The sequence below is a fragment of the Bubalus kerabau genome, chromosome 4 (assembly GCF_029407905.1).
Source record: "Bubalus kerabau isolate K-KA32 ecotype Philippines breed swamp buffalo chromosome 4, PCC_UOA_SB_1v2, whole genome shotgun sequence".
Classification (NCBI taxonomy): Eukaryota; Metazoa; Chordata; class Mammalia; order Artiodactyla; family Bovidae; genus Bubalus; species Bubalus kerabau.
In genome coordinates, this window is record NC_073627.1 from 28,694,664 (window position 1) to 28,719,539 (window position 24,876).

General features: G+C 45.2%; 3 protein-coding genes across 5 annotated transcripts; all 3 read left to right on the forward strand.

Moving 5' to 3' along the window:
• Positions 1-848: 848 nt before the first annotated feature.
• LOC129649159 (nucleoside diphosphate kinase A 2) lies at positions 849-13,096 on the forward strand. 3 transcript variants are annotated; one of them, XM_055576226.1, is made up of 5 exons: positions 849-988; positions 7,535-7,664; positions 11,062-11,163; positions 12,204-12,316; positions 12,790-13,096. In XM_055576226.1, exons 2-5 carry the CDS (start codon positions 7,539-7,541, stop codon positions 12,905-12,907), a joined length of 459 nt encoding a protein of 152 aa, XP_055432201.1. In that variant the 5' UTR covers positions 849-988; positions 7,535-7,538; the 3' UTR covers positions 12,908-13,096. The 3 variants fall into 3 exon arrangements, with proteins under 3 accessions (XP_055432201.1, XP_055432199.1, XP_055432202.1); XM_055576224.1 differs by having other exon boundaries at positions 897-1,046; XM_055576227.1 differs by having other exon boundaries at positions 908-1,038.
• LOC129649157 (40S ribosomal protein S8-like) lies at positions 9,707-10,332 on the forward strand (the record flags this gene model as incomplete). The annotated part of the gene is made up of 1 exon (XM_055576222.1): positions 9,707-10,332. A coding segment is annotated over exon 1 (564 nt), but the record flags the coding sequence as incomplete, so codon positions are not given.
• A 5,610-nt stretch (positions 13,097-18,706) lies between the features above and the next one.
• LOC129649158 (nucleoside diphosphate kinase B) lies at positions 18,707-23,054 on the forward strand. Its single transcript, XM_055576223.1, has 5 exons — positions 18,707-18,845; positions 19,220-19,349; positions 20,252-20,353; positions 21,926-22,038; positions 22,797-23,054. The coding sequence occupies exons 2-5, from the start codon at positions 19,224-19,226 to the stop codon at positions 22,912-22,914; spliced, it is 459 nt and encodes a 152-aa protein (XP_055432198.1). The 5' UTR covers positions 18,707-18,845; positions 19,220-19,223; the 3' UTR covers positions 22,915-23,054.
• The last annotated feature ends 1,822 nt before the right edge of the window (positions 23,055-24,876 follow it).

A 24,876-nucleotide genomic window follows, 5' to 3' on the forward strand; every position in this document is an offset into this window, starting at 1 on the left:
GTGCTTGTATGTGTGTGTTTTAGAAATCTGACCTCTTCCGTGCTACTTAAAAATAATAATAATAAGTTTTGGCTGTGCTGGGTCTTTGTTGCTTTGCCTGGGTTTTCTGCAGTTCCATCAAGGGGAACTACTCTCTAGCTGTGGTGCCCTGGCTTCTCATCATGGTGGCTTCTCTTAATTGTGGAACATTGGCTTCTAGCTGTGTGGATGGGCTTCAGTAGTTGCAGTGGGCGGGCTCCACAGATGTGGGTCACAGGTCTTAGTTGCTCCTGGCATGGGGAAATCTTCCTGAACCAGGAATCGAACCTGTGTCCCCTGCATTGGCAGGCAGATTCTTATCCACTGTGCCACCAGGGAAGTCCCTCCTTGAGCTAAGTTTAGTTTACTTCTCAACCTTCCCCTCAATCCTGCTTTTTAAAACAGCATTTACATAATATATTGCATACGAATTTGCTCATTAGTTTATCCCCATTCTCAATCCCATCGCCAGCTTCAAGAAAACTTATTGTCATACCCCAGACCCTAAAATAGCGCCTGGTACACAGACGGTACTTGGGTAAGTAAATTTGCTTGGCAGGCTGGAAAGAACGAGTGAATGTAAAAGGAGGGCTACGGTCTACTTGTAGGTCAGAAGCTCTTCAGACTTCGCGTGAGCGCCACCTCTCGGGAGCCAATTTGGTCGAGAAAAAAGAAAGTTGAGTCACAGAATCTTAACGAAAAAAATAAAGCTTTTAAAATGGCGGAAGGTAGCTTGCCGGAAGAGCAGGGAAAAACAAGAGTAGCAGCTGCTCCCTAGAACGACGCCGGACTGTCAGGAGGAAGCGTAGGCGAGCGGTGTTCAGCAAAACGGGCCCTCCTGCAGCCGATCTAGGCAGAAGCGTTCCGCGCGGGTAGGTGCCGGGAAACTGGAGGAGCCGGGGCGTGTTTCCGGTGCTGGCGGCCGCAGACGGTGTTGAAGCCCAGGAAGCAGAAGCGTTCGTAAGAAGAGGTCGGGCTCCTGAAAGGAAAGGGAAACGAGTGGAGTCTGGGAAGGAGGAGGTGAAGAGGTGGGACTTGTTCTGCTCAGAGAGGTGGCCGGGGGGTCGAATGGGAGGGAATCGCCTGACGACTGGTCCAAACCTGTCAGCTCCCGTCCCACGCCACGTGGACTTACTTTGTCGGTGGCTGCCTTTCCGCGACTGTAGGGGTTGTGTCTTGTTTCTGGGCAGCAATAAATGACTCACTGTAGTACTCTTGCCTGGAAAATCCCATGGACGGGAACCTGGCGGGTTAAATCCACAGGGTCGCAAAGAGTGGGACACGACTGAGCGAGTACCTACACATACAGACAGAATGAACGACAGCTGTGTGTGGCAGGTGTACGCGGGGGACACTGATAGGGACTGTGTGTGGCTCTTTAGTCCCATTTTCTCCCGGGGAATCGGTGCTTATTTTAAGCTTCCATTAGGAGTTCTTCACCAGTTTGGGGGCTTTGTCTCTTTTTCTTGGAGGTGCAGGGTGATTATCATTTAAGAGATTTTCTTTGGTCTTACTGAGTGCTACGCCCTGTGGCTAGGTAGCAGGACAGACACAGAAGTAAACCATCCCTGTATAGATGCAGGAAGCCAGTGGAAAGACAGATAAACAGAAAATTCAAATATATTGTTACAGTGCTGTAATAAGAGGTAACTAAAGTACAGGAAGAGAGAGCCAGAAAGTGGTCCTGCTAGCCAGAGGGATTGTATTTCAAGATAAGAGGACTCCTTTCTCATCTTGTGGAGAAGGATCAGTTTCTGAGCCCAGTTTTCTCTGTAAAAGGAAAAGTCTAGAATCGGTTCTTTCTAGGCTTCCTTCCAGCGTGATGTCCCATGTCAGATATTACTCATGGTTTTAGTGCTCCCATAATCCACCATTTATTGGTTAGTCAGAATATGCTTTATGTCTCATGACATAACGTAAGTTGCATAGGGTTGGGTGATCTGGATTTTGGTGCTCTGAATCTGTTTCCTCGTTTGTAAAAGGAGATTGTAATGAAAGAATCTCTAATATCCCTTCTAGGTCTAAAACCACGACTGTGGCAGTAGGTCAAACCACATTTCAGACTGCCCTTTACATTATCACTGTGGTTTCCCTCATCTGGATAGTTAAGAAAGATAGTGTCTTTTTAAAAATCTCCTGCCTTAGTTCTGCCACAGTATTGGGTACACAATACTATGTTTGAAAACTGGCTCCTGTACACAGAAGGAAATGAAGACAAAAAAAAGGCCAACCACTCAGATTGGTATATGGCAGGTGTAATGAGCAACAGAGTTTGAGGCCTATCTTGGGTGGTTGCAAGATGAGTAGATCTCTGCTCTTGTTCACCACAATTTTAAAATTATATATAGAGGCCTTAACTAGGTACAGTCACATGGTTCAGTTCAGAGGGTCTGAACAACCCCTTACTCTCTCAAGGCTGCTGTCCTTGGAACATCCCCTAATGTGAGGACAGTAGGGAGAGTGTAAATCCCAAGGACAGGGGCAGGGGTGAGGAGCTTGCAGTTGCTGGGATCAGCTGGAGTGTCAACTGATGGTCAAAACCTCCTCCAATACTCCATCCCTTGTGACCAGCCCTTACAATCTCACCCCCTCTCCTTCTGCAGGGTCAGAAGTGTGCCCTGAGAAGTCAGCAAGTGGTTCTGTCACATGGAGGTGGCTTGTTTGGCAGCTATCTGACTGCAGTGGAGGCAGATGCCACAGCAACAATATAAAGGCATATGCAAGAGAAAAGACAGATTAAGATGATTCTCAAAATAAATAACAGTTTTCTCCATCAAGAGCCCCATAATTTGAACCATTGATTTACTAAGTCCCCTTATGAGGCAGTAATAATGTCCAAGGCTATTCTGTTTTAGAGGACAGCTTTTCTCATTAAAGATTATTTTAGTATTCGGTTAAGATGGGCTTTGCACACGTCATTTAAGACTTGCTGGATGAATGGAGTAAGGGCCTGTCTGTATGCTTTAATGTCCTCCAGGCCAATGGAGGGGACCAAGATGGTGGCTCTGTCCATGGGATTCTCCAGGCAAGAATACTGAAGTGGTTGCCATTTCCTCCTCCAGGGATAGGGCCTAGGAGCGCCCACATTTCTAGAGACAGTGGACTGGTGGTAGGGTGCTCATCTGCTACAAATGGACAGGTCGTTTAGTCATTGTGAGGGTTTGAGCCATGGCAGAGGTGGGTAGATGGAACTTATTCTTAACAACCCCTTCAAAGGAAGGGAAGTTCTTTCCATGATGTGCTGTTCCTTTGTGAGAAGCTTTGCCCAGAGGAGCATTGCGTACAGTGCTAGAAGCTGCTGTTCTGTGGGGTGTATTGGGTGTCTGCCCTCTTCCAGAGCCGGAACCAAAATCCTAGGGGAACTCTCCTTCTCTACCACAGTGCCCAACTCAGACCTTCCTGAGTAATAGGTGCGTCTAACTCAAATGGGAGCCCAGCTTGGGAAGTGGCTACCATTTGAGTTAGCCACTTGGAAGAGCCTTAATTTGCTTCACTAGTATTTTTTGCCATCTCAAAGGCAAAATAACCTGCTGCTCTAATAAGACTGCTGCTGTAATCCCCAGTCCCACGTATGCCTTGTCTTTATCAGGTGATATAAGGGATGGAGGCACTGTGCCAGGTGAGGAATAAAAGTCCTCCAAAACCTCCAAATTCCTACAAAGGCTTGCATCTGTTTCACGTTCTTAGGGGTTGGATAAGCTTGTACCTTATCAGTGACAACTTCTGGGACAATTTATCTGACCAAAGGACTGCCAAAAACTTTCCCAAGGTGTCTGGGCCCTGAATTTTCTGTGAGTGCACTGCCCACCTTCTCCCTCATGGATGTTCCGACAAAGCCTGCAGAGTGTTCTACCGCAGGGGCAAGTCATCACATGTTCACAGTATCATATCATTGATGTAATGGACCTGTTTTATCAGAGTGGGGAAAGGAAACAGGGACAAGTCTTTGGCTATCGCCCAAGCATGTGGGGTTGTGCAGGTAGCCACGGGGAAGTCCTTGAAACGTCCATTACTGCCCGTCTCACATGAAGGCAAATTGATCTTAGTTATCAGTAACTTATGCTTGTAAAAAGTTTTCCATAAATCTCCTTGAAGATGAAGCATATTAAAAAAAATAATAATTTCTTTTTCGCTGTACCAGGTCTTCATTTCTGTGAGCAGGCTTTCTCTAGCTGCGGGGAGCGGAGGCTTTTCTAGTTGTGGTGCTGAGCTTTGCGTTGCAGTGACTTCTGTAGGCTCCAGGGTGCGCAGGGTGCTTGTGGCACTTGGGCTCAGTAGTTGTGACTCGTGGGATCTAAGCACAGGCTCAGTAGTTGTGGTGTGCAGGCTCAGTTGCCTGTGGCATGTGGAATCCTGGACCAGGGATCGAACCTGTGTACCCTACACTGGCAGGCGGATTCCTCACCATTGGACCACCAGGGAAGTCCAAGATGAAACACTTTTGCAGGAACAGTTTTGCAAATCATCAGAGTAAATCAATGACTGTAAATGATAAAAAAGAAACTTTTAAATGACTATAGCTAAAGATCTTATGAGAGTTCATTATAATTCAGTTGACAAGGAAATGTGATTTTTTTGGATACACATTTAAAAAGTATAGTTGATAACATTATACCAAGACATAGCAGATTTTTAGAAATTTCATACAAATATACCCCAAAGAAAGTTTAACATCACTTCTTATTTGATAATGCTTCCCATATAATTTAATATATTAAATAGGCTAATTAGTTTAATATCTCTCTTTTATAAGGAAAGAGAATATATCTTTTGAATTGTTCTAGAGGTTCTCTCGGAGAAGGCAATGGCACCCCACTCCAGTACTCTTGCCTGGAAAATCCCATGGACGGAGGGCCTGGTGGGCTGTAGTCCATGGGGTCGCGAAGAGTCGGACAGGACTGAGCGACTTCACTTTCACTTTTCACTTTCATGCATTGGAGAAGGAAATGGCAACCCACTCCAGTGTTCTTGCCTGGAGAATCCCAGGGACGGGGAGCCTGGTGGGCTGCTGTCTATGGGGATGCACAGAGTCGGACACGACTGACGTGACTTAGCAGCAGCAGCAGCAGCAGTAGAGGTTCTCTGGAAAATCCCAGAGTTAGTTCTAGGTCAACAAAACTTTATTTACGAATAGATTTTTGGAGAGCTTATCAAAAATACCAAAAGGTTTTAAAACACGATTAAATAGGATCTTAGGTCACTGTGAATTAATAGTTTTCTATTTAACTTAAGTTACAAAGACTCCAAAGGCAAATATAGAAAGTTACATAATTGATAAAAAAAAACAAACCCAAACTTAGCCTTTTTAATAGAGAAGATTCATAGAGAAATACACCCCAAAACTCCTAAGAGAAAACTTTCATTCTTTCTCTCTTGAAATTGTAAACTTACCACGTGTTTGAAATGTAAATATCACAGGAGATAACTAAAATATTGCCCACAGATTGAAGAAAGAGGGTGGAGAGGGGTGTGAAAACAGTCTGCTATAGGACCGCCCTCCCACAAAATCTAGTCCTCAGCTTCCATCAAAGGCAAGTACAAAAAAATATTTTGTGAATCAAAGACCTGAGAAAGATAACATGAAGCACAAGAAATTTTGATAAAACACAGAATCTTTTTCTAGGCAGGTTACTCAAAAGGTAATAAAAGCCTCTCACAATCCCATAAGGAACAGACCAGTAGTCCAGCAAAATTTTGTCCTTTGCGCACATAAAAGAAAGTTGTTTAGCTTTCATAAGTACACTATTGATATCAAAGCTTATTTTTCTTTAGGCCAACTAAATAGAGCTTTTTTACAAATTGATTTTGACAACTCTCGAGATAGAAAAATATCACCTATATTTATAACACATCCATAGACATATGAAATACAGATAGACACAAACAAAGACTCCATAGCTGTCTCTCCAAAACTTGAGCCATGAATCAGGTATCCACTCACATGGCTAAAGCCTTTTACTAATATTTGTAGAGAAGACTTTAAAAATTCGGGAATTTCCTGGTGGTGCGGTGATTAGGACTCCATGCTTCCACTGCAGGGGCCATGAGTTCAATCTCTGGTTGGAGAACTAAGATCACTCAAGCCTCACAGCACGGCCAAAACAGGTTTTTTTGTACTTGGCTTTGATGGACGCTGAAGACTAGATTTTGTGGGAGGGCGGTCCTATAGCAAACTGTTTTCACACCCCTCCCCACCCTTTTTCTTCAATCTGTGGGCAATATTTTAATTATCTCCTGTGATATTTACATTTCAAACACATGGTAAGATTTACAATTTCAAGAGACAGAAAGAATGCAAGTTTTCTCTTAGAAGTTTTGGGGTGTATTTCTCTATTACCATAAGTCTAGGGTAATTACTGATGAAGATTTTTCTTTGTATTAGGGGCTGGACAGCGTCGAGTGCATCATCTGTTTCATTGTCAATCACCACAACATCCTCCCTTTAGTGCTTCTAACTTTCCCAAGGATTCTGTCTCTTAGTGTCCTAATCAGGCTTTGTCACAGCACTTGGACATTAATCTGCAGCAGCTTGTGCTCTCCTAGCTTTGCTACATAAAAGCTAAGGTCTCCAACTTTTACCTTGTCTCAGCTGGCAGAGCAGTGGATACCTGCATGTTCTTCTCTAACTTCAGCTCTTCCAGCTAACTCAGGCTTCAGCCTCTAGTGCGTCTGTGGCCAGTGGCTTGCCCACTGTGGCGGCCACTGATTTCTCATCTTTGTTGCCTATGTAGTTTCTCTAACAAATATTTTAAAGTAGCCAGAGTTTTTGGGGCATCCCTGTTCTCCTGTAGTGGTCCACAAGCATCAGACATACAGGCCACCTTCCCCACATAGAGGTAGATGTTCAGCTTGGAGTTCTAGGGATGCTTCTTTCTCAAGGCCCATTTCTTCAGTCTCTTGGCTGGCTCACCAATTGTTAGTTCACAAAATTGGCCCTGTATGTAGAGGGCAAGGAGAGACCAAAGAGGCAGACCACTCTAGGTTGGAAGGTGGCAGTTTTAATAAGACAGGGAACATACACATGAGGCTTATCTTGGCTGACTGCATTGTACGCACCCATCAGAATCTTAAAATTTATATAGAGGCCTTAACTGGGTTCAGTCACATGTTCTGTGCAGATGGTCTCAATAACACCTTACCTCTCTCAAAGCTGCATCCTTGAATGGCTCCTGCTATGGGAATAGTGTACAGAGTGTATATTCCAAGGACCGGGGAGGGAGTGAGGAGCCTCTGATCGCCTGGGTCCAGGTTGAGGGTGAACTGGCAGTCACATCCTCTTGATATGACTTAACAGAAGCTTATTAAATCAAATGAAATAGCACTTATAACCCCAGCTTTTCGACCCTTCCCCACTCTGGGATATTTATTCATAGATGGGGGGACTGAGGTGGAATTAGAGAGTCCTGGAATTGATGTCACAGATTTAAAGCAGCTTTATGGGATAATCACTTGAGAAGGATAATGATGTAGGCAGGATATTCAGTGTTGCTTCATCCCTCCACCTGCCTATCCCCAGGACCATGGCCAGCAGCGAGCGCACCTTCATTGCCATCAAGCCCGATGGAGTCCAGCGAGGCCTCATGGGAGAAATAATCAAGCGTTTTGAGCAAAAGGGATTCCGTCTTGTTGCCATGAAATTCATGCGGGTAAGTGGACTTCATTGCTATTTCTTCATAGAAATAGGGGAACACCGTAGGTCAGCCTCTCTCTTTCTCCCTTCAGATCATTTTGGACTTCTCCATTTAGGGTGAATAAATGTCCTGAAACGGTGGCCTCTCCACTGAGTCCTGGAACAGCACGAGTTATTCAGGACTTGCAGAAGTAGCCTCCCTTTTCTCTTGGCAGTGCAGAGTTCCACATATTACTGTAGCACAGTGATTTCTGACTCAAAGCCCTGGGCCTGTTTGAGCTGCTGATCTTGAGCTTCCTGAGCAGATCATTTTTGAGACTCCCCAGCCCTTGCCTTTGCCCCCACCCCCCACCATTTGAGGCAAATTGTTCTTCAGCAAGGAAGTCTTTTTATCATTGTTTACCACCTGCCTAGCGTCTAGCATGTATTAGGCGCTATCCGGGCATATAGGGGAAAGTTGTGGCTGTGCCCTTGGGGAGGCCCACCTGAAACAACAGAGAGCAGACACCCTTGCAAGATACCTGCAAAGCAATATTTCAAAAACTCCAAAGGACTGATTGGCCAAGAACCCTTCTTCAAACAGACCTGGGAAATAAGAACTTAAATTCTCAAAGCAAATACATTAGGGAATCATCTTTTTTTTCCCTATTAAGAGTCAACTTTAGTGAATGAATCAGAGAAAAAGAGTCAACTTTGGACTTTCCCAGTGCATTTCATTTTTTAGCTGTGCTGCATGGCTTGTGGGATCTTAGTTCCGTGACCAGGGAACGAACCTCGGCCCTGGCAGTAAAAGCATTGAATTCTAGCCACTGGGCTGCCAGGGAATTCCCCGTCTGGTGCATATTAAATTTAGTTTGATTTGCACTGTAGTTCCTATGTGATGTTTTAGAAAGAGTGTGTTAATATAAGAGGGAGCAGGCTGATGTTAATGCTGAGGGGATAGCATGATAGAATGGTTAGAACCAGGTATTGGACTAGCAGTGCTTTCCAGAGAGTTTGTATATTGAATTAGGTTTTGAAGGTAAAGTGAAATCAAAGTATTATTGATCGGATATTTACCATGTGTTGGGCATATGTGTTTTCTCACTAGCTCTCATGTCAACCCAGAGAAGTATTTATTTCTATTCCCATGGTTGTTAACAATAAGGAAGCTAACTGAGGCTTGGAGAGTTTAAGTAATGTGTGGTTACCCAGTCGGTGATGTAGCTAGGATTTTAACTCAGGGCTCTCTGACCCGTAAGTGCATACATTTTGTCCTTTATACTGTTTCCTATCAAGGGTTTGGACTTGGTGAAGAATGGGAGGTGGGATAGCTGCCATGAGCCTACAGGGTTATTTAAATCTGATGTGAAGGAAAACTTGAGTTCCCTCCCACCTGCCCCCCGCCTCCTCCCACCCCACCCCCTGGCCCCCACACACAAAAAAAGCCAGTGCCAATGAATAGAATTAAAAGAATGTTGGTAAGGGAAGGTCATCAGGAAACAATCACTGCAAGTCTCCCACATGGATGGAAGGGATGGGTCAGGATGAATACTAACGGGGTGATGATGTGGCTGTGTAATTTCACTTTGGCAAGAGACGACCAACGGGGCTGAACGATAGCATGTTCAGGATGTGCTTTTTGGCAGCAAATCCCCACGTTTGTGTGTATCGCTGAAGTGTGCAGCATTCTGTACGAAGCAGTACTACAGAACTGGGAAAACTAAGGGATCTCATTAGACCCTTAAGGAGCATGTAAGTGTAGCAAAGAGGAAACACAGGTGAGTCGAGTTGGCATTGCTAAGCAGATGGTTTGCTCTCTATAACTAGTCTGATTTGTTCCCAGATACCGGCCTTGCAACGTGAAAGATTTATTCTTTAGTAAAATGACTTATTGTTAGATGGCATGCGCTTTGGGGTGGTTTGCAGTACCTGTGGAAATTGCATGGTCCCTGCACTGGGCCTTTGGTATTTTTTAAATGTGATGAGAAATGGCCTGGTTCACTTTGCTTTTCATCCAATGCTGAGACCACCTCCCTCTAAGATTTTAGTTGAGGATTGTTTGGGAATGGAAATTCATTGTATTGTTAGTTCTTCTGTCTAAAATACCATGGCTGGCTCTTTCCAGCCAGCGCTGAGCGATGGGCATCTCTCCGGACAACTGGCACAAGTGCCGTAAGACCGGGGGCAAGAGAAAGCCCTACCACAAGAAGCGGAAGTATGAGCTGGGACGCCCCGCTGCCAACACAAAGATTGGCCCCCGCCGCATACACACAGTCTGTGTGCGGGGAGGCAACAAGAAGTACCGGGCCTTGAGGCTGGACGTGGGGAACTTCTCCTGGGGCTCAGAGTGTTGTACACGCAAGACAAGAATAATCGATGTTTATAATGCATCCAACAACGAACTGGTCCGTACCAAGACCCTGGTGAAGAACTGTATTGTGCTTATCGACAGCACACTGTACCGACAGTGGTACGAGTCCCACTATGCACTGCCCCTGGGCCACAAGAAGGGGGCCAAGCTGACTCCTGAGGAGGAAGAAGCACTGTTTATAATAGCCAGGACATGGAAGCAACCTAGATGTCCATCAGCAGATGAATGGATAAGAAAGCAGTGGTACATATACACAATGGGGTATTACTCAGCCATTAAAAAGAATACATTTGAATCAGTTCTAATGAGGTGGATGAAACTGGAGCCTATTATACAGAGTGAAGTAAGCCAGAAAGAAAAACACCAATACAGTATACTAACACATATATATGGAATTTAGAAAGATGGTAACAATAACCCTGTGTACGAGACAGCAAAAGAGACACTGATGTATAGAACAGTCTTATGGACTCTGTGGGAGAGGGAGTGGGTGGGAAGATTTGGGAGAATGGCATTGAAACATGTAAAATATCATGTATGAAACGAGTTGCCAGTCCAGGTTCGATGCACGATACTGGATGCTTGGGGCTAGCGCACTGGGACGACCCAGAGGGATGGTATGGGGAGGGAGGAGGGAGGAGGGTGCAGGATGGGGAACATATGTATACCTGTGGCGGATTCATTTTGATATTTGGCAAAACTAATACAATTATGTAAAGTTTAAAAAATAAAATTAAATTAAAAAAAATAGTAAGCAAACAGTATAAACTGATCTTACCAAAAAAAAAAAAAAAAAAATACCATGGCTGGATTCAGTTCTAATGTTCTGTAATTTTATACTGATCAGTCAAGGACAATAGGGGAAAGTTGGTACAAAGCTGGAGCACTTATAGTCCCTGTCACTTCTTCCTTTTGGTAAGTTGAGTGAATTAGATTGTAATAGAACAAGTGAGCTGAGAGCTCACGTTTTAAATGGCAGGATGGGTGAGTGGGAAATAACTAAATTGCTGGTTCTTAAATAGTTTGGGGATGAAATTTCTTTCTCTATCTCATGGGCTAGGCTTCTGAAGACCTTCTCAAGGAGCACTATATTGACCTGAAGGACCGTCCATTCTTTGCTGGCCTGGTGAAATACATGCACTCAGGGCCAGTGGTTGCCATGGTGAGTGTACATGTTTGGGATGTTGATACAAATGGCTCAGTTGAGAGCGAAGAGTGAATGTTGTGATTCCTGCTCCTAATGCCAGGTCTTCATTGATGCAAGGATGCTGAGCCTGGGGCATTGGACAATTACAGTATGAGTTTTCTGACTCACCAAAGGCAAAATACATTTGCTTGGTGAGCTGAAGACTCACATCTGGGAGACATTAGAAGAGATATGCCTGACTGTAAGCTCCTGGAGGGTAGAGAGATTGTGTCTTATTTATTGTAGTAATTCTTCTCTGAGTATGTACTGGTTGTCATCTTTGTGCCAGGCTCTTTTTTAGACACTGGGGATATAATCATGAATGAGACAAAAATAGGTAACTGTTTTCATAGCTTTCCTTGCCTACATATCCTGAAAAGGGAGGATGGGCAGATAATATAGAAAGCAAAAATCATACATATCAGCTAATGATTAATGATGCACAGAAATGAAATAAGATGATGTAATAGGAAGTGACCACATTAGATTGAGTGGTCAATAAACATGATTTTCAAACTGAGATCTGCATGAGAAGGAGCCGGCTATGCACAAATTTACAGTGAACAGCATTCCCAACCAAGAAAATAGCATGTGCAAAGAACCTGGGGTGGGGAACTTTTTGAAGTACAGAAGGACGTTTGGAATAAGTGAAACCTGGTGGGTGAAAGGAAAAGTTGGGTGAGATTAATTCAGTGGCAGAGGCAGAGGCCAGATTATGTGGGGCTGTCTTGGCCCTGTACTTCATGACTGTTGGGAGGCTGTAGGAGTTTTTTTCACTTGGTGTTTTAAAAAGTCCACTCTGGCTGCTGTGTCAAGAATAGATAGTAGAAAAGCAAGAGGAGTGCAGGAAGACCAATTTTCCCAGTGCTGGAACACTTAGATGCCCCATAAATACTTGTTCGATGAATGAATGCCATTTTATGAGAGCCTTTTATTTTCTTTTTGAATTAATAGTTTTCAGACTTTCTGCTGAGATTGATTTTTTTCCTTAACCGTATCTTCTTTTGTCCTTGGAGGTCTGGGAGGGACTGAATGTTGTGAAGACAGGTCGAGTGATGCTTGGGGAGACTAACCCTGCGGACTCCAAGCCTGGGACCATCCGTGGGGACTTTTGCATCCAAGTTGGCAGGTAGGGGTTGTTGCATTTTACTCTTTTCTAAAATCCAAGTTGGGTGCAGTAAGAATGTGGTTTTCTGCAGCTGAGGGTAGACATGATGCCATATACAGATCCATTTATAATCAGAGTTTATTGTTTCCCTCTTTCTTAATTTGGCTTTTCTTAGCTTGGCTTTGCAGGCCCTCTGCCTTTGGTCATCATCATCACTGTGGTTGCGCCTCTGCTGTGAGAGTAGAACCTTCCTGAAGGCTCCCACTGCCTGCATTAGTGTTCAGATGGGCTGAATATCAGAGGGCTGGATGTGTGGAGGGAATTCTTTATCCTTACTTTGATGGCAACTATAGGTTTCTTCTTTTGACAAGAAATAATGTACATGGAGCTTTGTTTTTTATCCTGCTCTGTGGCTATAGGCTTTCTGGCAATGGGAATGAAGGGAGCTTCTGGGCAGTTTAATCCTGGTTTTGGCCATCTCTTTCCCCATCCAGGAACATTATCCATGGCAGTGATTCCGTGGAGAGTGCAGAGAAGGAGATTGCCTTGTGGTTTCGCCCTGAGGAACTGGTCAATTACAAGAGCTGTGCTCAGAACTGGATCTACGAGTGACTTGGAAGCAGACCACAGTGCTCGTCCCATGCTAGTTTCCTTCCCTCCCGCAGGCAAGGACCAGGCCATTGCAAACCTGGTTATTTCTGAGAACTTGCTTTTCATTTGGAGGGAAACTCTGGGAGCTGTGGGTGCTCCACGTACAGTGTTAAATGCTATCATCAGATTAAAATGTTCATCTCAAGGAAAGAGTCATTGAGTTACTTTTGTTTTGTTGTATTGCTTTGTATTCTTTTCTTTTTTTAGGTACTTGGCTAATCTAATAGAGTGTAAATACAATATAAATTATTTATATTGGCCTGAGAGATCATACATACACACACGTTTTTTGCCCGTCCCTCTTTTCCCTGCGTTCCGTCCATTCTTGGCACTGAGCCAGTCAACAGCTATCTGCCAGGGATCTGCTCGGTTGCCCAAACTGTACTATATACATCAAGGATTCCCTGGAAATAAAAGATATTAATATCTTTCTTGCTCTTGAGAAACTCTCAGGGATTCAGAGTTTGGGCGAGTGTGAGAAGTTGTAACTACTCCAAAACAGAAAAGCTATGTGGATAGTGGGCCTGGATTTCTGAGATGACCTTAAAAGATGCAGGAGTTATTTTGTAAAGAGTTTTGATTTGTTAGGATATTGATTTGGTTGCTTTAACAGAGACAAGATGGAAATGTATTTATTTATTAATAAGTTCAAACTGGAAATCTAATGTTGATCACTGTGATGGCAATTAACAGTACTGTACTGTGTACTTCAAATTTGCTAGATTGGGTAGATCTGTGTTCTCACCACAAGAAAGAGAGAGGGAGGGAGGGAGGAAATGGTAACTATGGGAAGCTATGGTTATATTAGCTTGATTTTATTAGCTTGCAGGTAGATAGAGCCACAGGACCAAGTTCTGGCCAAAGAGATGTGGAAAAGTGAGGATGGTAAATTTAAGGTTGTACTTTGCAAAAGAAGAGGTAATCCTACTTCCTGACTTGCTAGAAGCTGGATATAGGGCCGGTAGCATCTGTCTTGGATTGGATGGAGGGGACTGAGTCCCTGGACCACCTCAAGGATTAGAGCTTTACGACTATCGTCACCTCTATGAGCCATACCTGCTTGGATTCTGCCCCCGCCCCCCATCAGTTTTACTGAAGTATAATTGACAAAATTGTAAGATATTTAGTGTACAACATGATTGGATGTAAGTATACAAACAATATACATTGTGAAAGGATTTATTCCATTGGGGGCCACCTTCTCCTAGAGCAGCTGAGGACTAGATGTATTTCTAGTTCATACAAAGAATGGTGGGGTGGGTGGGGGGCGAGAGAGAGTACCAGGACTTTGGGGGAATGAATATATGTGTAGTAAGACAGGAGGGTTGTGAAACTGCATACCTCATCTCAGGACTTAATGAAGCTCAGGTTCTTTATATCTCAGCACAGAAGGAATTCAGCAAGAGACAAAGGTAAGAAGTAGATTTATTAAGGATGCTTGTGAAGGGTACCAGTGGGCAGGCAAGAGGGCTGTTCCCTGAGAACTAAGTGGGTTTTTTTAATATCAAAGGAAAAGTGGGGAGGTAGAGAATGAAGGAGGAAACAGAACAGGCTCCATCTTGAAAGCAGGACTCCATCTTGGGCCAGACTCTGGACTTTAAGCTATATGCCCAGTATCTATGGAAACGACATACCAACTGGAAAACCAGACCCCTGGATGGAAGAGCCCCAGGGTTTGTACCTAGACTCTCCATAGCCTGAAAGAATACCCTAATTATCTGTGTAACCAAATAGAATCATAAATTCTATTATGCTTATTGGGGTATGACCACAGGCCTATTGATAATTGTCCACTGTTAACTACTTAGGCTGAAGGCATATGAATCACGGGTTAACTTTGATTGCATGTTTCTTTTCCTTTGTTCAGACTAGTTTCAGGAAATTTGGGGAGATGGGTTTGGGCACGTACACTTAGGGTATATAAGGTTTTCACAAAAGTGGTCAGGGTCCTTGGCTAAGAGGAGACTGCCTTGAGCCCGCCGGTGTAATAAACTGCACTCCACTATCTGCATTGTTCTTCTGAGTGAGTTTGTTTCTTGGAACGTGTGGCTACAACAAGACCACTTTCTTCCTCTTCTTTCATAAATATGTTGCAGGAAAATGGGGCACAAGAGGATGGTCTTGTCCTAGGTCTTGGGATGGGCCACCAAGTGAAGGTCCTTGGCTTTGTGCAGGAAAGAATTTAAGAGCAAGCATAGTAAAGTGAAAGCAGTTTTACTGAGAGAGAGACACATTCTGTTACTGAACTTGTGTTCATGTGCCTGATGCACAATTAGGCCAAACAATACCTAAATGTTGGAGTTTGGAGCCGAGAAAGACTTACTGCAGGGCCATGCAAGGAGATGGGTGGCTCATGCCCCTGAACCCCTCCCCACCCCCCAGCCCCATTTCTCAAAAGGTTTCAGCAAAGCATTTTTAAAGGTCAGGTGAGGGAGTGGGATTGTAGGGTGTGTGATCAGCTTGTGCACAGTTCTCTAATTGGTTGATTGTGAGGTAACAGGGTGGTGTCACTGGAGTTAACATAATCCTTAGGCTCTAGGAGACCTGGGGGCTATATGTCCTTGGTCATCAAATAGTTAAATATCTTCCATTTAGTGGGGGCTTTCACATGTGTAAAACTACTCAGGATATGTGCATCAGGTACTATTATCTCAGTACTTCAGAGAGGAGCTAAAGCAGAGGATTCTGGGGGAAGGTCTGTCCCAGAAGGCCCCATGGGGGCCTGGTTGGTTACAATTCCATAGGTAGTCTGTCTCAGGAGGCAAAGTAGCCCTGAGATGTGGGGTGGTTAGTTTTTATGGGCTGGGTATTTCCATAGGCTAAAGAGTAGAAGGAATATTCTAATCACCTTGGAGAAGGGGTGGGGGATTTCCATGATTTGGGCCACTGCCCACTTTTTGGCCTTTCAGTCTTGGCCTTGGAACTTGATGCCTGTGTTTGTGTTATTTGTTGCAGGAAGGGGGACCTCTTCCAGGGCCCGAAACTGGGCTCTTGTCTAACACTCGAAAATGAATTGTCCAAGGAGACACATGTGCTGACAAAGCAAGAGATTTTATTGGGAAAGGGCACCCGGGTGGAGAGCAGCTGGGTAAGGAAACCCAGGAGAACTGCTCTGCCACGTGGCTTGCAGTCTCAGGTTTTATGGTGATTGGATTAGTTTCCGGGTTGTCTTTAGCCAATCATTCTGACTCAGAGTCCTTCCTGGTGGTGCACTCCTTGTTCAGCCAAGATGGATGCTAGAGAGAAGGATTTTGGGAGGTGGTCGGACCTGTGGTGTCTCCTTTTGACCTTTCCCAAACTCTTCCGGTTGGTGGAGGCTTATTGGTTCCATGTTCCTTACTAGGACCTCCTGTTGTAAAACAACTTATGCAAATGGTTACTATGGTGCCTGGCCAGGGTGGAAGGTTTCAATTAGTGTGCTTCCCCTAACAATTTAGCATGCTAGTGAGAAGGCGATGGCACCCTACTCCAGTACTCTTGCCTGGAAAACCCCATGGATGGAGGAGCCTGTTGGGCTGCAGTCCATGGGGTCGTGAAGAGTCGGATACGACTGAGCGACTTCCCTTTCACTTTTCACTTTCATGCATTGCAGAAGGAAATGGCAACCCACTCCAGTGTTCTCGCCTGGAGAATCCCAGGGACGGGGGAGCCTGGTGGGCTGCCGTTTATGGGGTCGCACAGAGTCAGACACGACTGAAGCGACTTAGCAGCAGCAGTAGTGCATTACAATGAGAGTATAATGAGGCTCACAGGCTAGGGAAGGTGAATCTTCCACCATTTTGGGCCTAGTCAGTTCTAACTAGTTTTTGTTGTATCCAGTTTTTTTCAAGGCTGTGTTATCTTTTAAGGATTGTGCCCTGCCCCCTTCTCTTTTTGTTTATACCTTCTCCAGTCTTCCCAGGAAGAAAAGGAGAGTTGAAAGGCAGAGGGCTGCTACTGGCTATAACCACAAGGTGGTATTAGTGACCAGACCAAGAGGCAAACAGCTTCGCGGAGAAATATTTGTGAAATTCCCACTCTTTCGCACAATTGACATTTGATAACTCTGGAAAGGAAACTCAAATAAAAGTGTGCTGCAGATTGGGGCCCAAAGGAACACTGGGTGTTCCTGCTCCAGAATGAAGACTGCCAATGTACTGTGGTTTAATGCTCTGCAATTAGAAGTTTGAAAAGCCAGCAAAGTGTAATGGAGGCCTGGACTGTCAAGTCATCTAACACAGGTTATCAGTGCAGTGCCAGGACTACCAGGGTGGTGACACGCAATCCCTATGGTTAGCTCACCACCCTGAGCAGAGAGTGTGTTTGCCCATCTCAGGCTGTAAGCACTGCAGGAGAGGTGGAGGGGGGGAAAGCTGGTCACCACCAAAGCTAGTGTTTAGCCAGACAGAGAGGAGATAGAGATTGTCTGCAAATGTATGACAGGCCTGATTTCTGTGAGAGAATCTAGAATCTTATCAAGGGTGTGTCTCAGACTGAACTGTATATCCCGGCCACACAATAGTGCCAGGGCAGAAGAGACCATCATCTCAGGGTGGGAATGTTGCAGATGTTGTAGCTGCTGCTACTGCTGCTAAGTCTCCTGTCTGACTCTTCACGACCCCATGGACTGTAGCCTACCAAGCTCCTCCATCCATGGGATTTTCCAGGCAAGAGTACTGGAGTGGGTTGCCATTTCCTTCTCCAAGGAATGTTGCAGGGAGGAAGCCGATTCTGACTCCATGTTCAAAACTGTTTCTTTGACTTGATTTTCACTGCTGTATTATTATAATCATACTTAATGGCCTCCCTGGAGGACCCTGCCCTCTGCTTGACAGAAAAGTGCCTTTGTTCAGCTCTTGGCGAGACATTTGTCCCTGCCCACCTGTGAATCGAGATTAACACACCCCATCCAAAGGCTGACCGTTCCCTTGGAGATGTTTTGCAAGACTGAGGACCCTTTCACTTCACTTCCCCGCCGCCTCTCCCTCTCTAGCCTGTTTTTTGATTTTAGCTCCTCGTTGCTTCTCTCTCTCTCTCTGACCTGGAAAAGAACCTGGCATCCATAAGACGGTTATTTTGAAGCGCTAGCCTGCCATCGTCTCTGTCAGCTGCTTTCTGAATAAAGCTGTTTTTCTTGCCTCAACACCTCCTCTCTCGGCCTGTCGTGTGGCGAGCAGAGCGAGCTTGGACTCCATAACAGGATCAGGGCACCTAAACTGGGCTGGGAAGGTTGGTGGAGAGACAGGCAGGAAGGAGAAGGGCATAGGGCATTTTGTTAAATTAGCCTTGGATGCCATCTTCCAGGCAGAGGCAATAATCAAAGCAGGGCGGAGGGTCAGATGGTGTTTGAAGAGGATGCTGACGGAGGCTCCCTGCGGTCAGAAGTGAGGTCGAGGCGCGTTGGGAGGCGGAGGACTTGAAGCAGGGCTCAATTTGCTTGAAGGGAGGGAAGGGGAACCGATTTCACACGTAGGATAATGGCTTGTGCTAGACAGGGCGGAGAGAAAGCAGCTCTGGGTACTCGGTGGATGGGGGGGAAAGATGGTACTGACTCGCACAGAGTAGGACACGACTGAAGCGACTTAGCAGCAGCAGCAAGACCTGGAGATATTTGAGTGCTACGAGATACTGAAGACAGGAGTTGGATTGGACTCGCGCAGTTCTACTAGTGGATCATCCAGGTAGCGAAAAAAATCACTTCCTGCCCCTGAAGCCCTAGCCAGCTTCTTCCTTAAGCTCGGGGCTGTTCAGAGTCTTCCGAACGCGTCCGGCCTCGCGGGTTGGGCGGCGGGTCGTCCGGGGTGTGGCTACTGCCGGCCCCTCCTCCGCGGGCTCCCAGCCGAGTCAGTCGCTCAGCTCTCGGCTCAGGTCTAGGCTCTGGCCGTCATCGCTACCCGCACCCGCGCTCACCCCCTTACCGGTAAGGCTGCGGCTCCGCTCCCTTTTTCGCTCTGGGGCACCTCCTCCCTCGCGCCGCGTCAAGCGGGTCCCGGGCCGCAGGCGTCTCCTGCGTCCCGCAAGCGTCTCCTGCGTCCCGCAAGCGTCCCCTGGGTCCCGCAGGCCTGGCTTTATCCCAAGATTCGGCCGCGTGTCCTCCGCGGCAGCTCTGGACAGCCGAGGGGCGGCGGCTGGGTGCGGGTAGGGCTTGGCTTCTAGAAAGTCACGTAGCGGCGGGCGGCTGCGGGCTGGGGAGGGCAGGCGCGGGCGCCACGTGGCCTCCCGGCCGGCGTCGGAGTCCCCTCGAGGCCTGTGTGGGCGCGGACACCGGTTTCTGATTGCACCTGCCGCCCACAGGACCATGGCCCACGCGGAGCGCACCTTTATTGCTATCAAGCCCGACGGCGTGCAGCGCGGCCTGGTGGGCGAGATCATCAAGCGCTTCGAGCAGAAGGGATTCCGCCTTGTGGCCATGAAGTTCCTTCAGGTGATGCGCCCCGCTCCCTTTCCCCCGGCTGCGGCATGGTCACGGGCGGTTTTCCTTCCCCGCAGCGCCGATCCGCGTCCTTTTCTGAGTCGGAAAATCTGGCTGATCTAGGGCCCGCGGGAACTTGCTTTACCCTCCCTCTCCAGGGCGCCTGGGGCCCGCTGACCCTTCCCCAGGCCCCGGCGGCGCGGTGTGGGCGGGCACCCTTGGAAGGTTAAGCGGAGGTAAAGTGACTCAGGTTGCCATGGGGCTGTGGGCCGCAGGAGGGCAGCAGGGAGTGGAGAAGGCCTGTGTCCTGGGCCCACGCGGGTCCACCCAGGCACAGGATGGAGGCTGCAATCCTTTTGTGCTTCAGTTTTTCAACTCTGAGATGATTGAGGTTTTAGATGGGGCTTCCCTTCCTCTGCCCTTTCCCTGCAGGCTCCCTTTGGCATAGGACAACTTTATTTTCCACATTAAATTTGGGGCACAAATCTGGATGGACCTCAGGGGATACATATCTAAGAACTGATTTTTAAACCAAGCTTCTCAGTAAAGAGATCTTTCAGTTAACATCAGAAATGTTTAAAAGGGCATTATGAAAGGGCCAGAGGATTTGATATGACCTCTGTTTGGATTGGTTCCTTTGATTGCAGCCAACACTTAATAACCACCTTCTTTTAAGGATTATAACATCTGTATTACAAGGTCATTGACATGATAGTGTGTGTTCATGATCAGAAGAATCTTTCTGCTAATAAACTGTCAGTTTCATGGTTTGGATGGGATTTTTAAAAAAACACGTCTTATGAATGTGAACTTAAATACATAACCAGACTTTTAGAGAACCTACCAAGTTACTGGGGTAGGGAGGAGGTCTGAGGAGTTTAATTCCTAATTGGTACCTTCTCTTCAATGCCAAGGCCTCTGAGGAACTCCTGAAGCAGCACTACATTGACCTGAAAGACCGCCCATTCTTTCCGGGCCTGGTGAAGTACATGAACTCAGGGCCAGTTGTGGCCATGGTAAGTTTCTCATGGTGGCACCAGGTAGAAGAATAAAGCTGATAGGTAACTGGGTTTGCTCAATGTCTTCATTTCCCTTTTTAGACATCATCTCCAGATACCCCCAATTCCTTGTTTTACAAATGCAGCCTGCTTGTGGTTAGTTTACAAAGCAACTGGGAGCTTGGGAGGAAAAAGGAAGTGAGAATCAGACATAAAAAGTTCTTTTCATCCTATGCTAGAAATGAAGTTGTCTATTTCTTAATGTGGCATTAACGTCCAACTGGAAATGAAGTGAATAGAAGCAGGGGGGTATAATACAGAGTCAATAAAATTGTTGAGAAAGAAGACCTACTTCCTGTTCCCTGACAGTAACCTTCTTTCTGCTCTTCCCTGGAATACACTTCCCCCTTTCATGTCAGTTTTTGCCTTGTCTTGCTCGGCCAGTCTTCTGTGATGCCCTTCTCACTGATCCCGTTCTAGTCTGGTCACTTTTTTTTTTACCCTTTCGTCATTACTTTTTTAGAGTTTGGGACTGCACAAGAATTCTTCAGTCTTGTTAATCTCTTTCAGTCAGACTAGGAAGTCAAGTTGGGCAGACCTTTTCTCAGTATACACTTGGGATGGAGTATGGGGTATGTTATATCAGCCCCTATTCTGGGGCCGGTTGATAATCAGGTCACTGTTGGTCTGACTGATGTGTGCTACTGTTGTTCAGTTGAAGTTGCAGTCAACTCTCTGCAACCCCATGGAAAGTAGCACACCAGGCTTCCCTGTCCTTCACTCTCTCACGGAGTTTGTGCAAAATATCCATTGAGTCGGGGATGCCATCCAACCATCTCATCCTGTCACCCCCTTCTCCTGCTCTCAGTCTTTCCCAGAATCAGGGTCTCTTTCAATGAGTTGGCTCTTCGCATCAGGTAGCTCATCCTTGCATGAAAAATTGGTATCTCCAATTTTCTTAAAGAAATCTCTAGTCTTTCCATTTTTTCCTCTGTTCATTTAAGAAGGCCTTCTTATCTCTCCTTGCTATTCTCTAGAACTCTGCATGCAGTTGGGTGTATCTTTCCTTTCGCTTTTCTTTTCTCAGCTATTTGTAAGGCTTCCTCAGACTGGTTGTTTGCCTTCTTGCATTTCTTTTTCATTGGGATGGTTTTGGTCACTGCCCCCTGAAGTGTTACGAACCTCTGATCACAGTTCTTCAGGAACTCTCCCTACCAGATCTGACCCCTTGATTCTATTTGTCATCTCCACTATATAATTGTAAGGCATTTGATTTAGGTAGTATCTGAATGGCCTAGTGGTTTTCCCTACTTTCTTCAATTTAAGCTTGAATTTTGCAGTAAGGAGCTCATGGCCTGAGCCACAGTCAGCTCCAGTCTTGTTTTTGCTGACTGTATAGAGTTGCTCCATCTTTGGCTGCAAAGAATCTGATTGTGGTATTGACCATCTGGTGATGTCCATATATAGAATTGTATCTTGTGTTGTTGGAAAACGGTGTTTGCGATATCAGTGTGTGCTATTAGGTAGAGGTAAATGTTTTCAGTGGTCCTGATGGCAGAACTGATGTACTTCTTTTTTCCTACTGTCAAGGTCTGGGAGGGCCTGAATGTAGTGAAGACAGGACGAGTGATGCTTGGGGAGACCAACCCAGCAGATTCTAAGCCGGGCACCATTCGTGGTGACTTCTGCATTCAAGTTGGCAGGTAAGTTCTAAGGGGCGTTATAATCACTTTTCCTCAAAGCCACTTACTTTGCATATTACAATTTTAGAAAAACTTGAACATTTAAATTAGGTGGTAATTATCATTGGATGAATGCTTTCTTAAATAGTTACTTCTCTAGGCTACTTAAAATTTAACCCAAGGCACTGCACAAGGGAGTTGCCATTAGGTCCTTTGTGACAACAGAAAGTGCAAAGAGTGGGGCAAGGAATGTTTTTAGTGTTGGCTCTGCCCTGTGGTACTGTGTCCAAGGGTGTGTCACTTTTAGCCTTTTTGCTTCTCTCACTTACACAAAATATTACAAATTTCACAGAGTTATGAGATTCAAATGAAATAAAGGGAGTCTCAATAAGTGTGAATGTTTTGGTTGGGCTTTGCAAATTAATGTAACAAAATACAGCAGAAATGGCTGTTAATAATATTTTATATCTAGTTTGGGGTTTGGTCTAGATATTCCTATATTTTTTAAAATATGAGAAGGAATGTTTTGTGGTGGCATGGCAATCCTGGGTACAAGCACTGTTTTGAAAACATAGAAACATAATAAAGTTGAACCAAGGGACACTTTTGAGTTAAGTACCTTTATAGTTTTACAGTTGCTTTTAAGAGGAAATAATTTGGGGTCATCAGCTGCTTCAAGGGGCAACAGGCTGAAAAAGTCTTTAGTGGCTCTTTGTTTCATCCATTAAACAGACTTTCTTGCACTTTAAAATGTGGTAACTAGTAATTATTCTCCTTAGGAACATCATTCATGGCAGTGATTCAGTAAAAAGTGCTGAGAAAGAAATCAGCTTGTGGTTTAAGCCCGAAGAATTGATTGAATACAAGCCTTGTGCTTTTGACTGGATATATGAATAAGAGGTGGTCAGAACATCAGTCCCTTCAGGCACCACTTCCTGTGTTCCCAGGCACAGCTCTTCATTCCACTGATATGGAAGCAGTAGGATGGATGTTTATTTCCTAAAGCATATTTACTAATAAAGCCTTTAAAAACTGCATACAGCCTCTCGTGATTACTCGTTATTAAGCTGGAAGACGTGACTTGGTCCCCTGGCTATTGTAGTGTTATCCAGAATGAATGAATTCTGCTTGTTATGGAAAACTCACCTGACCCTTCTCAGCACCTAGTATACTTCCAGACGAGAAGGAAAGCAGCGAGGCTGAAGAGGACAAGTGCGGCACTGACTGTGTATCTGAGGAAACTAATGAGGAGATAATGAACACCAGATGCAGACATGCACATTTCTGTAAAAAATTGTCGCAACTTTGTAGGATGAAACAGACTAGTCAAGCTGTCCAGATTTACACTCTTATTGACTGCAAACCGGGCAAGCTCAAGAAGTGGAAAATGGAAACCTAAGGATATCTGTAATATGAGGATGATACCAAGACAATGCAGGGTTAAATGAAATAATGCATGTAGAGCTGTTTAACCTAGTGCCTGGCCCATGGCTGGTACACAAATATTCCCTGCAATCCTACCTCCCTTCTTACTCTCTACCCTAGGGTGGGATATTTATCATGATTATTCCCTGGGCAGTAGTTAAGTGGTTACAAAATCCATATTGTCTGGTTAATTTTACTGGATTGGCAAAGTTGTAAAACGATACCAAACAGTACCTATCATTATCATTTGGATTTTGCCTTAAACATGAGATTATAGAAATATGTGGGTTTACGAATAGCTGTTTTTGGAAACCAGTGACAGCTTTTTATGTCACTTCCACATAAAAGACTTAACAATGTGTGGTTTGTTTCTTTTGCCGTGGGATTCTTGGTTCCCCAATCAGGTATTGAACCCAGGCCACTGCAGTGAAAGCCCAGAATGCTAACCACTATGCCACCAGGGAATTCTCTCAACATTGTTTTTTGTGCACACTGCTATACTATAAGACAATGACAAATACGTCAATCAGTTCAGTTCAGTTGCTCAGTTGTGTCTGACTCTTTGCGACCCTATGGACTGTAGCATGCCAGGCCTCCCTGACCTTCACCAACTTCTGGAGTTTACTTAAACTCATGTCCGTTGAGTCAGTGATGCTATCCAACCATCTAAAAATCCTGTTGTCCCCTTCTCCTGCCTTCAATCTTTCCCAACATCAGGGTCTTTTCAAATGAGTCAGTTCTTTGCATCAGGCGGCCAAAGTATTGGAGTTTCAGCTTCAACATCAGTCCTTCCAATGAATATTCAGCACTGATTTCCTTTAGGATGGATTTGTTGGATCTCCTTACAGTCCAAGGGACTCCTAAGAGTCTTCTCCAATACCACTGTTCAAAAGCATCAATTCTTTGGCGCTCAGCTTTCTTTATAGTCCAAATCTCACATCCATACATGACTACTGAAAAACCATAGCCTTGACTAGAAGGACCTTTGTTGGCAAAGTAATGTCTGTTTTTTAATATGCTGTCTAGGTTGGTCATAACTTTTCTTCCAAGGAGTAAGCGTCTTTTAATTTCAGGCTGCAGTCACCATCTGCAGTGATTTTGGAGCTGTTTTGAAGTCTGTCACTGTTTCCACTGTTTCCCCATCTATTTGCCATGAAGTGATGGGACCAGATACCTTGATCTTAGTTTTTTGAATGTTTAGCTTTAAGCCAACTTTTTCACTCTCTTTCACTTTCATTAAGAGGCTCTTTAGTTCTTCGCTTTCTGCCATAAGGGTGGTGTCCTCTGCATATCTGAGGTTATTGATATTTCTCCCGGGAATCTTGATTCCAGCTTGTGCTTCATCCAGCCCAGCGTTTCTCATGATGTACTTTGCATGTAAGTTAAATAAGCAGGGTGACAATATACAGCCTTGACATACTCCTTTCCCTATTT